General features: G+C 36.5%; 1 protein-coding gene across 7 annotated transcripts in view; it reads right to left on the reverse strand.

Moving 5' to 3' along the window:
* CCDC39 (coiled-coil domain 39 molecular ruler complex subunit) overlaps nucleotides 1–17,261 on the reverse strand; it is a 146,957-nt gene that overhangs the window by 13,743 nt on the left and 115,953 nt on the right. For all 7 annotated transcript variants that reach the window (XM_084990371.1, XM_084990370.1, XM_021071234.2 and 4 more), the window contains 2 exons: nucleotides 14,949–15,086; nucleotides 12,417–12,625 (listed from right to left, as the gene is read on the reverse strand). In XM_084990371.1, coding sequence (XP_084846497.1) covers nucleotides 12,417–12,625; nucleotides 14,949–15,086 — 347 coding nt within the window. The remainder of the gene's footprint in view (nucleotides 1–12,416; nucleotides 12,626–14,948; nucleotides 15,087–17,261) is intronic.

Consider the following 17,261-nt stretch of genomic DNA (forward strand, 5'->3'; position numbering starts at 1 on the left):
TAGTCAGACAGTGAGACACCAACATCATATGCTATCACTTATATGTGAAATCTAAAAAAAAAAAAAAAAAAAAAAAAAGGATATAATGAACTTCTTTGCAGAACAGAAACAGACTCACAGACTTTGAAAACCTTATGGTTTCCAAAGGAGACAGGTTGGGGGTGGTGGGATCAGCTGGGGGTTTGCAGTGGAAATGCTATAAAATAGGGTTGTAATGATCATTGTATAACTAGAAATGTACTAAAATTTATTGAGTTAAATAAAAATAAAAAGCAATCTAACCTAATTACAGAAGAAATCCATACCAACTAACTATACCAATCACCACGATTATTAATTAAGTATTAGTTAATAATAATAAATACAACAGAAACCCAAAGACTATCAGTAGCTATGGAAAGCTAACAGTATGAATGAAAAGAATAAAATGAGCATAGACAGAACAGACCCTAGGAGATACAAAGATAATGTCTGGGATAGAAAAGAACTTTCGAAGTATTCTAAGTAGTATCCTCTCAAAGATGAAAGAAGGGAGTTTCCTGGTGGTCTAGTAGTTATTACTGTGCTTTCACTACTGTAACCTAGGTCCAGTTCTTTGTCTGGGAACTGAAATGCCATATCAAGCCACTGCACACTGTGGGCCAAAAAAAAAAAAAAAAAAAAAAAGGCGAAAAACATACTGCTTCCAAAAATGCCCATAATACTAGAATGGGCTGCCATGAAAAGAAAGAACCAATGAAAGAATAAGAGTTCTCACAGGTAGTCTCTTTTTAATTTAAAAGTAGTGAAGGAGTTCCAGTTGTGGCTCAGCAGTAACAAACTGATCAGTATCCATGAGGACATGGATTCAATCCCTGGCCTCACTCAGTGGGTTAAAGATCCAGTGTTGCTGTAAGCTGTGGTGTAGGTTGCAGACATGGCTCAGATCTGGTGTTGCTGTGGCTGTAGTTTAGGCTGTAGCTCTGATTCATCCCTTAGCTTGGAAACCTCCGTCTGCCCCAGGTGCAGCCCTAAATTTTTTTTTTAATTTTTAAATAAATAAATAAAAGTAGTGAAGAATGCTGGGTGTGGTGCTGGGTGCACTTGGGAGGCTGAGGCAGGAGGATGTGGAAGGAGCTGAGGAGCCCAGCAGCTCTGAGCTGTAATGCACTATGCCAAATGGGTGCCTGCACTAAGTTCAGCATCAATATGGTTACCTGCCAGGAGCAGGGAATCACCAGCATCCACTAAAAGTGAACAACAAATGGGAAGATTGATATAAGGGAAAAAAAAGAATTAATAGAAAATTATTTTCCTGACCTGAAAGAAAGACTTCAATGAAATAACTGAAAGAGCTCACCAGGGTCAAACAAGAAAAATAAAAAGGACAAAACACCCAGAAATACAGAAATCCCGAAATTCCCCAAATAAAAACATTGTCCCAAAGCTTCCAGAAAGAAAAAAAAAAAAAAACAGGATCCCTACAAAATAAAATGAATTACCCTGTCATGAACAACACTTTAATCTAGAAGAACAGGAAACAATACTTTCAAACTTCAACTGTAATTCAAATATGGGGTAGAATAAATATGCTTTAAATATATGAGGACTCAAAATTTTCAGAAAATATAAATTCTTGAAAAAGAGTTTCCAAACATACTTCAGAAAAATAAAATGAAAATACAAAAATATAGAGTGGCAAAAAATACATGAGAGAATATTAAACCAAGAAATAAATAAAACATTTAGCTAGGCTGAAAAGATTGTTGGCAATTGGCTGTACGGTTTAATGCAAGCTGTAAGGATTAAGTTCTTTAAAAAGGAGAGACATAATATTAAGAACAATAGGTAACAACCTGAAACTAATCAGTGATTTCAATAATACATGAAAGATGAAGAGAGGAAATTCAGCAATAAAAGGTGCAAAGAGCCTTAACTATTTTAGGAAGGAAAAAATAATAGGAACTAATAAATCTTCAGTATTGATAGAAAGATTATAATTTCTTTTGAATTTAAGAATAAATAACAAAATAATTAAAATTTATATATAATATAAATAAATTGAGGAAAAAAGGAAAATCCAATAAAACCAAAGAAAGAGTGGAAAGACAAAAAGAATACCTACCATATGATCTAGGTGTTCCATTTCTAGGCATCTAACCAAGAGCTACCCAAGAGAAAAGAAAGCAGATGACCATTCCAAGAACACATATGTTCATGGCAGCTTTACATGCAGTAGTCCTAAACTGGAAATGATTCAAATATTTATCAACAGGTAAATGTACATATAGTTTGAGTAGATACATACAATAGAATATTACATTTAGAGATAAAAATCCAAGGTCAGCAAACCATTCTACACCTGCAACTTGTTTTTGTACAGCTGATGAACAAAGAATGGCTTTCACATTTTTTAATGTAAAAATCAAGAAAAAAATTTTTAAAAATCAAGGTTGAAAATTAATTAGCTAGCATCTATCTCAAGTTAGGAAAAGAATACCAAAATAAACCCTCAAAAATAGAAATAAATAAATAAACTTAAATACAAGATTTAAAACTTAAGCAGGTGGAGATGCAAAATACAATATCTAAATTAAAAAATTCATTGGAAGCAACCAACAGCAGAATACAGGAGACAGAAGAACAAATAAGCGAAGTGGAGGACAGACTAGTGGAAATCACGGATGTGGAACAGAAAAAAGATTGAAAAGAAATGAAGACAGTCTCAGAGAACTCTGGGACAACATTAAATGCACCAACATCCGTATTATAGGGGTGCCAGAAGGAGAAGAGGGAGAGAAAGGGACAGAAAAAATATGTGAAGAGATAATAGCCAAAAACTTCCCTAACATGGAAAAGCAACCACTCACTCAAATCTAGGAAACACAACGAGTACCATATAAAATAAACCAAATAGCCAAAGCAATCCTAAGACACATATTAATCAACCAACCAAAAAATTAAAGACAAAGGAAAATATTTATTTATTTATTTATTTATTGTCTTTTTATGGCCACACCTGCAGCACATGGAGGTGCCCAAGCTAGGGGTGTAATTGGACCTGCAGCAACAGGCCTGTGCCACAGCCACAACAATGTCAGATCTGAGCCGTGTCTGCGACCTACACCACAGCTCTTGGCAACACCAGATTCTTAAAGCACTAAGCGAGGCCAGGGATCGAACCCACAACCTCATGGTTCCTAGCCAGATTCAATTCTGCTGCACCACGACAGGAACTCCCCAAAATAAAATATTGAAAGCAACTAGGGAGAAGAAGCAAATACTATACAAGGAACCCCAATAGGGTTATCAGCAGATTTTACAACAGAAACTCTGTAGCCCAGAAGGCGGTGGCATGATATACTTAAAGTGATGAAAGGGAAAAACTACCACCAAGATGACTTTACCCAGCGAAGATTTCATTCAGATTTGAAGGCGATATCAAAAGCTTTATAGACAATCAGGAGTTCCTGTCGTGGATCAGTGGAAATGAATCCAACTAGGAACCATGAGGTTGTGGGTTCCATCCCCAGCCTTGCTCAGTGGGTTAAGGATCCAGCATTGACATGAGCTGTGGTGTAGGTTGCAGACGAGGCTAGGATCCCACATTGCTGTGGCTGTGGTGTAGGCCAGCAGCTACGGCTCCAATTAGACCCCTAGTCTGGGAACCTCCACATACTGTGGATGTGGCCCTAAAAAGACAAAAAAAAAAAAAGACCCCCCCCCAAAAAAAACTCTTTATGGACAAGCAAAAAAAGGGAATTCAGCAACACTAAACCAGCTTTACAACAATATTAAAGAAAAGTCTTTAGAAAGAAAAGTCTGCAACTAGATACAAAAAATACTACAAGTTATAAGGATCACCAGTAAAAGCATATATACAGTAAGTTAGGGAATCATCCACATACAAATATGCTACCAAAATCAGAAATAGTGAGAAGAGGAGGGTACAAATGCGGGACACTGGAGATGCACTTGTAATTAAGAGACTGTCAACCTAAAACAATCTTTTATGTGTGTGTGTATGTATATATGCATATGTGTGTATATATATATGTATATGTATGTATATATACTCCTATAACAAAACCTCAGGGCAACTGCAAATAAAAAATCTGTAATTGATACACACACAGATGAGAAAAATCAACTCAAATACAATGCTAAAGATGGTCATCAAACAACAGGAGAGAACAAGAGAAGAAGGGAAGAAAAAAGAGCAGCAAAAACAAATCCAAAACAGTTCATAAAGTGGCAATAAGAACATACATATCAATCTTTAACTTAAATGTAAATGGACTAAATGCCCCAACCAAAAGACAGAGACTGGCTGAATGGATACATATACACTGTCTTCAAGAGACCCACTTCACTTCTAGGGACACATACAAATTGAAAGTGAGAGGGTGGAAGAAAATATTCCAGGCAAATGGGAATCAAAAGAAAGGTGGAGTAGCAATACTCATATCAGACAAAATAGACCTTAAAATAAAGAATATTTTAAGAGACAAGGAATAACATTAAATAATGATCAAAGGATCAATCCAAGAAGAAGATAAAAAATTTTGAATATATATGTACCCAACATAGGATCACTACAATATGTAAGGCAACTGCTAACAACCTTAAAAGGAGAAATTAATAACAACACAAGAATAGTGGGGGACTTTAACACCCCACTTACAGCAATGGACAGATTATCGAGATAGGAAATCAATAAGGAAACACAAGCCCTGAATGAAGCATTAGACCAGATGGACTTAATAGATATTTACAGGACATTCCATGCAAAAGCAGGAGAATGCACATTCTTCTCAAGTGCACATGGAACATTCTTTAAGATTGATCACATCCTGGGCCACAAATCAAACCTCAGTAACTTTAAGAAAATTGAAATCATAAAAGCATCTTTTTTGACCACAATGCTATATGACTGGAAATCAACAAAAAGAAAAAACTGAAAAAAACACAAACATGTGGACACTAAATAATATGCTACTAAAAAACCAGTGGATCACTGAAGAAATCAAAGAGGAAATTTTAAAATACCTAGAAGCAAATAACAACAAAGACATGACACTCCAAAACCTATGGGATGCAGCAAAAGCCATTCTAAGAGGAAAGGCTATAGCAATACAAGCCCACCTCAGGAAACAAGAAACAGCTCAAATAAACAAGATGACTTTATATCTAAAGCAGCTAGAGAGAGAAGAAGAGACAAGACCTAAAGTTAGCAGAAGGAAAAGCATCATAAAGATCAGAGCAGAAATCAATGAAATAGAAACAGAAAACCAAAGAAAAGATCAATGAAATGAAAAGCTGGTTCTTTGAAAAGATCAACAAAATTAATAAACCCTTAGCCAGGCTTATCAAGAAAAAAAGAGAGAGGACTCAAATCAATAAAATTAAAGATGTAGGAGAAGATACAGTAGACATCACAGAAATACAAAGGATCATAAGAGACTACTACATGCAACTATATGCCAATAAAATGGAAAACCTAGAAGAAATGGACAAAGTCTTAGAAAAGTACAATCTTCCAAGACTAAACCAAGATGAAATAGAAAAAATGAACAGACCAATCACAAGAACTGAAATTGAAACTGTGATTAAAAAACTTCCAACAAACAAAAGTCCAGGACCAGATGGCTTCACAGGCAAATTCTACCAAACATTTAGAGAAGAGCTAACATCTATCCTTCTGAAACTATTCCAAAAAATTGAAGAGGAAAGAACATTCCCAAAATCATTCTATGAGGCCACCATCACCCTGATACCAAAACCAATGATAACACAAAAAAAGAAAATTACAGGACAATTTCACTGATGAACATAGAAATAAAAATTCTCAGCAAAATACTAGCAACCTGAATCCAACAAGACATTAAAAGGATTGTACATCATGATCAATCAAGTGGGATTTATCCCAAGGATGCAAGGATTCTTCAATATCCACAATTCAACGAGGGAGATACACCACATTAACAAACTGAGGAATAAAAACCATACACGATCCTCTCAATAGATGCAGAAAAAGCCTTTCACAAAATCCAACAGCCATTTCTAACAAAAACCCTTCAGAAAGTGGGCATAGAGGAAACCTACCTCAACATAATAAAGGCCATATATGACAAACCCAGAGCTAACAATATTCTCAATGGTGAAAAGCTGAACAAATTCCCGCTGAGATCAGGAACAAGACAAGGATGTCTGCTCCACTACTACTATTCAACATAGTTTTGCAAGTCCAAGCCATGGCAATCAGAGAAGTAAAAGAGATAATAGGAATCCAAATTGGAAAGGAAGAAGTAAAACTATCACTATTTGCAGATGACATGATACTATACCTAGAAAATCCTAAAAAAATACTGCCAGAAAACTGTCAGAGCTCATCGATGAATTTGGCAAAGTCGCAGGTACAATATTAATACACAGAAATCGATGGCATTTCTATATACTGACAATGAAAGAGCAGAAAGAGAAATTAGGGAAGCAATCCCGTTTACCATCACATCCAAAAGAATAAAATACCTAGGAGTAAACCTACCTAAAGAGACACAAGACCTGTACTCTGAAAACTATAAGACACTGATGAAAGAAATCAAAGACGACACAAACAGATGGAAAGACATACCATGCTCTTGGATTGGAAGAATCAATATTAACAAAATTACTATACTACCCAAGGGTATCTTCAGAATGATTGCAATCCTTATCAAATTACCAAGGAAATTTTTCACAGAACTGGAACAAAATATCTTAAAGTTTGTTTGGAAGCACAAAGACCCAGAACAGCCAAAGCAATCCTAAGAAAGAAAAATGAGCTGGAGGAATCAGGCTCTTTGACTTCAGACTATACTACAAAGCTACAGTCATCAAAAGCATATGGTACTGGTACAACAACAGAAATACAGATAAGTGGAACAGGATAGAATTAAACCCACACACCTACAGCCAACTAATCTGTGACAAAGGAGGCAAGAATATACAATGGAGAAAAGACAGCCTGTTCGATAAGTGGTGCTGGGAAAACTGGACAACTACATGTACAAGAATGAAATTAGAACACTTCCTAACACCACACACAAAAATAAACTCAAAATGAATTTAAGAATTAGATGTAAGACCAGATACTATAAATCTCTTAGAGGAAAACATAGGGCAAACACTCTCCAATATAAACGACAGCCACATCTTCTCAGATCCATCTCTTAGAGTAATGATAGTAAAAACAAAAATAAACAAATGGGACTTCATTAAATTTAAAAGTGTCTGCACAGCAAAGGAAACCCTAAACAAAAGAAAAAGACAACCCACAGAATGGGAGAAAATATTTGCAAATGAAGCAACTGACAAGGGATTGGGCATAAGATCTAAACAGGCAATTCTCCAAAGAAGATATACAGAAGGCCAAAAAGCACATGAAAAGATGTTCAACATTACTCATTATTAGAGAAATGCAAATCAAAACCACATGAGGCACAACCTTACACCAGCCAGAATGGCCATTATCCAAAAGTCTACAAACAATAAGTGCTGGAGAGGGTGAGGAGAAAAAGAAACCCTAGTACACTGCTAATGGGAATGTAAATTGGTGCAACCACTGTGGAAAACAGTATGGAGATGCCTCAGAAAACTCAAAATAGAATTACCATTTGATCCAGCAATCCCACTCCTGGGCATCTATCCAGAGAAAACCATGACTCAAAAAGACATTACTCCAAGTTTCATTGCAGCACTATGTACAATAGCCAAGACATGGAAACAATCTAAATGCACGTCTACAGAAGAGTGAATAAAGAAGATGTGGGACGTATACACAATGGCTTATTACTCATCCATTACAAGAAAAGAAGCAAGGGCATTTGCAGCAACATGGATGGACCTTGAAATTATCATACTAAGTGAAGTTAGACAATGAGACACCAACATCAAATTCTATCACTTACATGTGGAATCTAAAAAAAAGACACAATGAACTTATTTGCAGAATAGATACTGACTCGCAGACTTTGAAAACCTTATGGTTTCCAAAGGGAACAGGTTGGGGGGGGGGATTGGCTGGAGGTATGTGATGGAAAAGGTTTAAAATTGGGTTGTGATGATCATTGTACAACTATAAATGTAATAAAATAATTGAGTATTAAAAATATATAATTCTAGTCTTTTACACACTTATTACAAAAAAATGAGAAACACATATATCATTTTATAAAAGTGGATATAACCTTAATAACCCAGTAACTTGTCAGGGGCTGGAAAGAATTATAAGCATAGATGCAAAACTTGTTTAAAAATATTAGCAAAGAGGGAGTTCCCGTCATGGCTCGGTGGTTAATGAATCTGACTAGGAACCATGAGGACGGTGATTTGATCTCTGGCTTAGCTCAGTGGGTTAAGGATCTGGCGTTGCCGTGAGCTGTGGTGTGAGTAACAGATGTGGCTCAGATCCCACGTTGCTGTGGCTCTGGTGTAGGCCAGTGGCCACAGCTCTGATTAGACCCCTAGCCTGGGAATTTTCATGTGCTGCAGGTGCAGCCATAGAAAAGACAAAAAAGACACCAAAAAAATATACATATATATATATTAGCAAAGAAAATCTAGGTATATACAAAATGTAATATTGTATTTGCTACAGGAATGTAATTTTGTTTTAGCTTTGAAAAAGCCCATCAAGAGTTCTGTTTTGGGAGACAGGATTAAGATGGTGGAATAGAAGGACTGGAGCTCAACTTCTCTCCTAAAAACAACAAAACTCACAACTAAAGACTGAGCAATCTCCACCCAAATGGACTGGAAACCTTAAAAAAGATACCCTACTCCAGAAGAAAAAGAGGAGGCCACATCAAGAGGTAGGAGGGGCGATTTCATGATATAAACAACCCCATACCTCCCAGGTGGGAAGCTCCACAGACTGAAAACTAACTGGTTCACAGACTCACCTACAGGAGTGAGAGTTCTGAGCCCCACATCAAACCCTCACATGCGGGGATCTGACACTGGGAGAAAGAGCCCCTGGAGCATCTGGCATTGAAGGCCAGTGAGGCTTGTGCGCAGGAGCTCCACGGGACTGGGGGAAACGGAGACCCCATTCTTAAAAGGCGCACATGGACTTTCATTTGCACTGGGTCCCAGGGCAAAGCAAAGTCTCCAAGGGAATCTGGGTCAAACCTGACTGCAGTTCTTGGAGGACATCCTGGGAAAACGGGTGAATGTGGCTTGTTGTGAGGAAAGGATATTGGAAGCAAAGCTATCGGGAATATTCAGCAGCGTGCCTTTCTCTGGAGGTGGCCATTTTGGGAAAATCTGGCCCCACCTGTCAGACAGTGCTGAGAAGCCCCAGGGCAAACAACAATCCAGGTGGGATCACAGCCCTGCCCCTCAGTAAACAGGCTACCTAAAGACCCCTCAGGCACACAGCTGCCTCTAATCCCACCCAGAGACTAAGCCCCACCCACCAGAGGGATTAGAATCAGTTCCACCTACAAGTGGGCAGGCATCAGCCCCTCCCATCAGGAAGCCTACACCAAGCCCCCATACTGAGTGCAGCCACAAGGGGGTCAGACACCAGAAGTAAGAGAGTACAACCCTATAAGTAAGTAAGTAATAGTACAACCCTATTATCTGTAAAAAGGTCACCACACCAAAAACCTATAAAAATGAAAAGACAGAGAACTATAACTCAGATGAGGGAGAAAGGAAAAACCCCAGAAAATCAGATAAGTGATGAGGAGATTCTCAGCCTCCAGGAAAAAGACTTTAGATTGTTGATGCTGAAGATGATGCAAGACATTGGAAATAAACTGGAGGCAAGGATGGATAACTTACAGGAAACACTGAGCAAAGAGATACAAGATATAAAACTTAAGCAAGAAGAGATGCAAAATACAATAACTGAAATAAATTCACTAGAGGCAGCTAACAGCAGAATACAGGAGGCAGAAGAATGAATAAGCGAGGTGGAGGACAGATTAGTGGAAATTACAGAGACAGAACAGAAGAGAGAAAAAAGATTGAAAACAAATGAAGGGAGTTCCCATCGTGGCGCAGTGGTTAACAAATCCGACTAGGAACCATGAGGTTACGGTTCGGTCCCTGCCCTTGCTCAGTGGGTTAACAATCCGGCGTTGCTGTGAGCTGTGGTGTAGGTTGCAAACTCAGCTCAGATCCCGCGTTGCTGTGGCTTTGGCATAGGCCGGTGGCTACAGCTCTGATTAGACCCCTAGCCTGGGAACCTCCATATGCCGCAGGAGCAGCCCAAGAAATAGCTAAAAAAAGACAAAAAAAAAAAAAATGAAGAGAGTCTCAGAGAACTCTGGGACAACATGAAATGCAACAACATCCATATTATAGGGGTACCAGAAGGAGAAGAGAGAGAGAAGGGGACAGAAAAAATATTCCAAGAGATAATAGCCAAAAACTTCCCTAACATGGGAAAGGAACCATTCACTCAAATCCAGGAAGCACAACGAGTTCCATATAAAATAAACCCAAAGAGGAATACACCAAGACACATATTAATCAAACTGACTGAAATTAAAGACAAAGAGAAAATCTTGAAAGCAGCTAGGGAAAAGAAACAAGTAACATACAAGGGAACCCCAATAAGGTTATCGGCAGATTTTTCAGCAGAATCTCTGCAGCCCAGAAGGGAGTGGCATGATATACTTAACGTGATGAAAGGAAAAAACCTCCAACCAAGATTACTCTACCCAGCAAGGCTCTCATTTAGATTTGAAGGAGAAATCAACACCTTCACAGATAAGCAAAAGCTGAGAGAATTCAGCAACACTAAACCAGCCTTACAACAAATACTAAAGGAACTTCTCTAGGCAGAAAAGAAAAGACAGCAACAGGAAACAAAAATTCCACAAATGACAAGGCTCACCAGTAAAGGTATATATACAGTAAAGATACGAAATCATCCATACACAATTATGCCACCAAAATCAGGAATCATGAGAAGTGGTGGGTACAAACGCAGGACACTGGAGATGAACTTGCAATTAAGAGAACAACAACTTAAAACAATCTCATGTACATATTGACTCTTATATCAAAACTTCAGAATAACTGCAAACCAAAAATCTGCAATTGATACACAAATAAGGAATCTCTGGAGAAGAAATATATCTCATGGTAAATAAGTGCATAATCCACCATGAAAGGGGTCATTTGACATCATTCTTGGAATGCTGAAGTCTTCTTAGAACTGATTCTTATTTCCTCTCCATCAAAGACTTTATGATACTTATAATTAAATAATGCAACTGTACAATTAAAAAAAAAAAGAGTTCTGTTTTGGCTCACTGGGTTAAGAACCTGACATACTGTCCATGAGGATATGGGTTCAATCCCTGGCCTCAGATTGCAGATGCAGCTCAGATCTGGTGTTGCCATGGCTGTGGTGTAGGCTTGCAGCTGCAGCTCCACTTTGACCCCTAGCCCAGGAACTTCCATATGTTACAGGCATGGCCATAAAAAGATTAAAAAAGCAATCAATATGTTCAATTATATTAACAGATTAAAGAAGATACATCATATCAATGAATGCAAAAGAGCATATAATAAAAGTCAACACTCATTCCTGGTTAAACAAATTAAAACAACCTCTTAGCAAAGAATGAAAATAGATGGCAGCTCCCTTAATATTATAAAGAGAATATCAAAAACACCACAGTAAACTTAATACTTAATGATAAAACAATGAAAACTTTCCCTTTGAGATCAGGCACCTGCAAGACAAGGGTACCTGCAATCACCACTGCTATTCAACTTTGAACTGGAGGTTAGTTAGATAATAAGGGCGATAGAGCAAGAACAATAGAAATTGAAAAGATTGAAAAAGAAGAGACGAAACTGTTATTTGCAAATAATGTCAATGAAATACCTAGAAAGTAAAATCTACAGATCAATTGCTAGAATTAATAAAAGTTTAAGCAAGGGTTTTAGATACTTAATATACAGAAATCAACTGTATTTCTATTTACCAGCAATGAACTGAAAATGAAATGTTTTAAAAGGAAATAACATTGACAGCAATCTTTACGAAAATAGCCTGCAGCCAGGAAAAATCTTACAAAACATATGCAAAATCTCTAGGGGAAAATTGCTTCAGTAAATGCAGCTGCCGTGTATCCATAATGGAAAGCATGTTATTGGACCCTTACCACAAACCGTACACAAAAATCAATTCCAAGAGGATTAATGATCTTAAAGTAAAAGGGTAAATCTAAAGAATGAGGAGTTAGCCTAAGGGGAGAGAGAGAGAAAAGCATGGCTTTGTGGCTAAAATATGACTTGTGTACTATATTAAAAGGCTTTTCAAGTGAAAAAGAAAAAGATGGACATCCAACATGGTAGAGGGAGCAGTCAGTTCTTCCGACATTACCCTTACATTTTCAAAATTCGATAGCAGTATTTTAAAACGCTATTACCTTACGTTTTGCCGTTCTTGATCAACGTATCTTATTTGTGATGCAAGCATTGTTTTGTGAACCTTAATTTCTTCAGTCCGTTCTTCCATAGCTGTGTGTAATTGCTGTTTTCTTTTTTCCAAAGAAAGAACCTCTTTTGCCTTACTGTGGAGCATTTCTCGAGCACGTTTAACTTCAAGTTTTAAAAGATTGTCTTCTATCATCAAATCCTATCAACATAACAAAATCATCAAATATTGAAATAATAATTTGTATACCCAAATCAAAATGTTTCTTTTTTATTGCTACAAAATTCAAACTTGAAAATATAACTCTTTCTAATTTGACCATTGACCAAGATATTAATTAGGATTAAATTTATGTTATTCCCAGTCACACTCGGGTTTTCTTTTCTTTTTAAGAAAGAGGTTTACGGCTATTCCAAGTCTTTTATTATAATTCATTTTAAATGCAAGTATTACTAAAAAACGAAAGGAAGAAGTTATTCCTAAAATTGAAAGTTACAAAATCCAGAAAATATATACAGGCCTATGGATGAGCTTTTTTATATTCTGAACTAAATCTTATGAAATAATGTGTAAATAATTTTTTTGTCTTTTTAGGGCTGCACCTGAGGCATGTGGAGGTTCCCAGGCTAGGGGTCAAATCGAAGCTGTGGCCTATGCCACAGCCACAGCAATGCCAGATCCGAGCTGCGTCTGCAACCTTATACCACAGCTCATGGCAGCACCGGATCCTTAACCCACTGACCGAGGTCAGGGATCAAACCTGTGTCTTCATGGATCCTGGTCAGATTCATTTTCACTGAGCCACAATGGAACTCCCTAAACTTTTATTTTAAAACAATTCAATCATGAGTAGAGTACTGACATAGGAGCACACCCATAGATCAATTTTCAGAACAGAAAGCCCAGAAAAAAAAATCCAGAATATGAGATTTTACTATTTCAAAACAAAGCTTTTCAGTTGGAAAAAAGATTAGATCCCCACATCTCATAGGCACCAAAAATAAATTCCAGAGGAATGAAAAAACCTAATGTAAGAGATGAAACCAATGCAGCCACTAGAAATAGTAAATGTTTTGATTTTTAATGTGATGAAGAAGTATCTAAGCGTAAAAAACACGGGAAAAACAATTATTTGATGCTTAAAAAGCATTTTTATGTCAAAAAACTGAATAGAAATTTAAAGACAATGGACGTGGGAAATCCGTTGTGGCTCAGCAAGTTACAACCCAACTAGTATCCATGAGGATGCAGGTTTGATCCCTGGCCTCGCTCAGTGGGTTAAGGATCCGGGATTGCCATGAGCTGCAGTGAAGTTGCAGACATGGCTCAGATCCTGCATTGTGACTATGGTGTAGGCTGGTAGCTGCAGCTACAATTTGACCCCTAGTCTGGGAGCTTCCGTATGCCACAGGTTATGGCCCTAAAAAAATTAAATTTAATTTTAAAAAATAATAAAATAAAAAATAAGGACAATGGACATAGTATTTATGAGAGTTAATAATTTTGCATATGAAGATCTTTTGTAAAGCAATTTAAAAATATAAACCTCCTAATGGAAACATGGACCAAGAAAATGAACAAAAAATCCAAAAGAAAAATTATGAAACATAATTGTTAAAATGCTTTAAACATTTTAATTGAAACATAGATATTTAAAATTTTATGTTTAAACATAAAATGTTTTAAAATGTCACCAATTTTTTTATATGGCCATACTTGCGGCATATGGAAATTTCCAGGCCAGGGATGCAATCCAAGTGCACACTATTGGTGGGAGTATTCATTGAACCCTCTAGACGGCAATTTGGTCTGAAAATAGTTTCAAGACACTAAAAATAATTCTTTTTGAAGCATAATTATACAACTAGAAATTTATCCTAAGGAACTACAAGAATAAATGTGTAACAAAATATGTGCATAGTACACGTTAGTGCTATTTCAAATAGCCAAACAATGGAAACAAACATATCCCAAAAAATAGGAGATGGTTAAATAAATAATGGTGACTTCATGGAATGTGCTGTAGGAAGCCATTAAAAATAGGAATCATGTACAATATATATTTAAATTTTGGAATCCAGTATATAAAGCCAATATTCTTTTGTTGTGTTGCTTTGTCTTTTTAGGGCTACACCCGTGACATATGGAAGTTCCCAGGCTAGCAGTCAATCAAAGCTGCATCTGCAGGCCTACACCACAGCCACAGCAATGCCAGATCTGAGCCATATCTGTGACCTACACTGTAGCTTGCAATGACGAACGATCCTTAACCGACTGAGCAAGGCCAGGGATTTAACCCGCATCCTCATGGATACTAGTCAGGTTCTTAAGCTGCTGAGCCACAACAGGAACTCCCTAAAGCCAATTTTCTTAAAAGGACTGAAAGAAAAAAATATACTGTAACTGCTTATCTTGTGTACAGTTATAGTGATTTATTCTTTATAATTTGTATTTTAAAGTTTATCTACAATTAGCAGGAAAACATGTGGTTTTTATATTACATATATATAGGATTCTATTGTACCTGTTTCAAAGCTTTGACTTTATTAAGTTCTTTCTCTGATCTGTCATTGAAAAGGTTTAGTTCATTTATTTTGGTCATGAGAGACTGCTTTTCATCACAGTTTTTACTATTTGACTTCTTGATAAAATAAAGATCATTCTGTAAAAAGGAAAAAAGATACATAAATACATATTTTAAATAAAAATATTAAATGCATACTACTAAATATGTATGACATTAAATTATATGCTCCATTAAATATTTATAATGATCAAATTTTTTAATCTCACCCTTTATGCTCCTATGTCTCTAAAGTAATATACATGGACATTCACATAGAAACATATTCATTTTTATTATCTATTGATGTTTGGGTTTAGTTTGAGTTCAATAATTCTAGGAAATATTATGTATGGTTAGAATTCGAACTGATTTCTCTCTTTCTCTCTTCCTCTCTCCCCCTTTTCCTCCCTCTGCTGCCTTTCTCATTGCCTATATTTCTCTGAAGTATAAGGACCTAAAATTGCAGCAAGACAAAAAGAATTTTTTTACATAAAGATAAGATTTCATAAAATTAACTTTTAGAATGAAAATTTTAATTTAAGGTAATTTTCAACCAGAAGAAATACATTTCTATCATGCAAAATAAGAGATGAAGTTGCAAGGGAAAGAGAACGCAGATTGACTTTATAACCTAATGCTACTACTGAAAAAGAAAAAAACCTTCATTAGACAGTTAATTAGCTTCAGTATCTTTAAAAATTCACTTGTATTTCCATTAATTTATTTATCTCTGTCAAAACCAGAGTTGGGATAGGCGTTAGCACTAGCCTAGTATATACAATGGACAGAACCCCAGGGTAGTTAAAAGGGGAACACTAGATCCATCCCCACACAGTAAAACAAGTACAATTCAGGCTAGGGTCAAAAAACATGTTTAGATACAAATGTCACCCTCAGCTCATTCCATAGTGTTAATATTCCCACTATGGAATGTAAGAGTATATAATTAAAATAATACAATTTATTGAATACCTACTAAAAGCACTATTAAGATATACATTGATTCTAATCCTCCCAAATGCCCTAAATAATATTAAATATTGTTTTCCACTTAAAAGTGAGTAAACTAGGAGTCAGAAAAGTTAAAATAGCAGTAGTGATACAACATTGACATTCAAAACCAGTTCTGATTCCAAACTTGGGAAAAGACATGTACTCTTTCCCATTAAACCGAAGAAACAGATTTTTAAAAACTTAATCATGCTACAGACTATACCAAATCAATATTTTGTCATGTGAAAAAAAAATTTTTTTTTTTTAATTTAAAGACAACTTCCTTTCACCTTTGTAGCCCTTAAGGAATTCAAGCAGTTCTTCTTATTACCACTAGAGGACACTCATCACTAGCCTTTCCAGCTGTTTAACATTTAAACCCTTTAGAGTTCTCTCCTCATTCAGGTCCATGCTCTCACTCCTTCCCTCCTACTTTCCAGTTAAACTTTAACATAGCTTTTATATTACAAGGCTCCCCTAACAGAGGTTTTATATTACCATAAACATATTAAAATACCTGAAGATGGAGAACATTTTTACTTCATTAACAAATTTGAGTCATCTGAAATATTTTAAATAAGTAAACATGTGAATAACAATAGATGACCCATAAAGGAGCAGCTTCTCTTAAATGCCATTTCAGAGATAAAAAAAACAATCACGTTGTTATGGTAGATACATAATAGAAAACCGGGATTTATCAGTTTTTTTTGTTTTTTTGTTTTTTTGTTTTTTTGTTTTTTTGTCTTTTTGTTGTTGTTGTTGTTGTTGTTGTTGCTATTTCTTGGGCCGCTCCCGCGGCATATGGAGGTTCCCAGGCCAGGGGTTGAATTGGAGCTGTAGCCACCGGTCTACGCCAGAGCCACAGCAACGCGGGATCCCAGCCGCATCTGCAACCTACACCACTGCTCACGGCAACGCCGGATCGTTAACCCACTGAGCAAGGGCAGGGACCGAACCCGCAACCTCATGGTTCCTAGTCGGATTCGTTAACCACTGCGCCACGACGGGAACTCCCTATCAGTTTTTTAATAATATTTTTAAGTCACATGGACCAGGGATCAAATCCTACCTCTCTGTATAGTACCTATGAAATCATGGACAACTTACTTAATCTGTAAAACAAGTAATAATACCTTCCTCTCAAGACATCTGTAAGGATTAAATGAAATAAAACACTAAAAGCATATAGTAAGTGCATAATCAATGGTAATGTTACATTCTCGTAGTCAGTCTAGAAATAAGAACATTAGTCCAAAAACTTGTTATATATGTGGA

The sequence above is a fragment of the Sus scrofa genome, chromosome 13 (assembly GCF_054392235.1).
Source record: "Sus scrofa isolate SSC_HxYL_T2T_F1_AM1 chromosome 13, Sscrofa_HxYL_maternal_Yorkshire_Landrace_v2.0, whole genome shotgun sequence".
NCBI lineage: Eukaryota > Metazoa > Chordata > Mammalia > Artiodactyla > Suidae > Sus > Sus scrofa.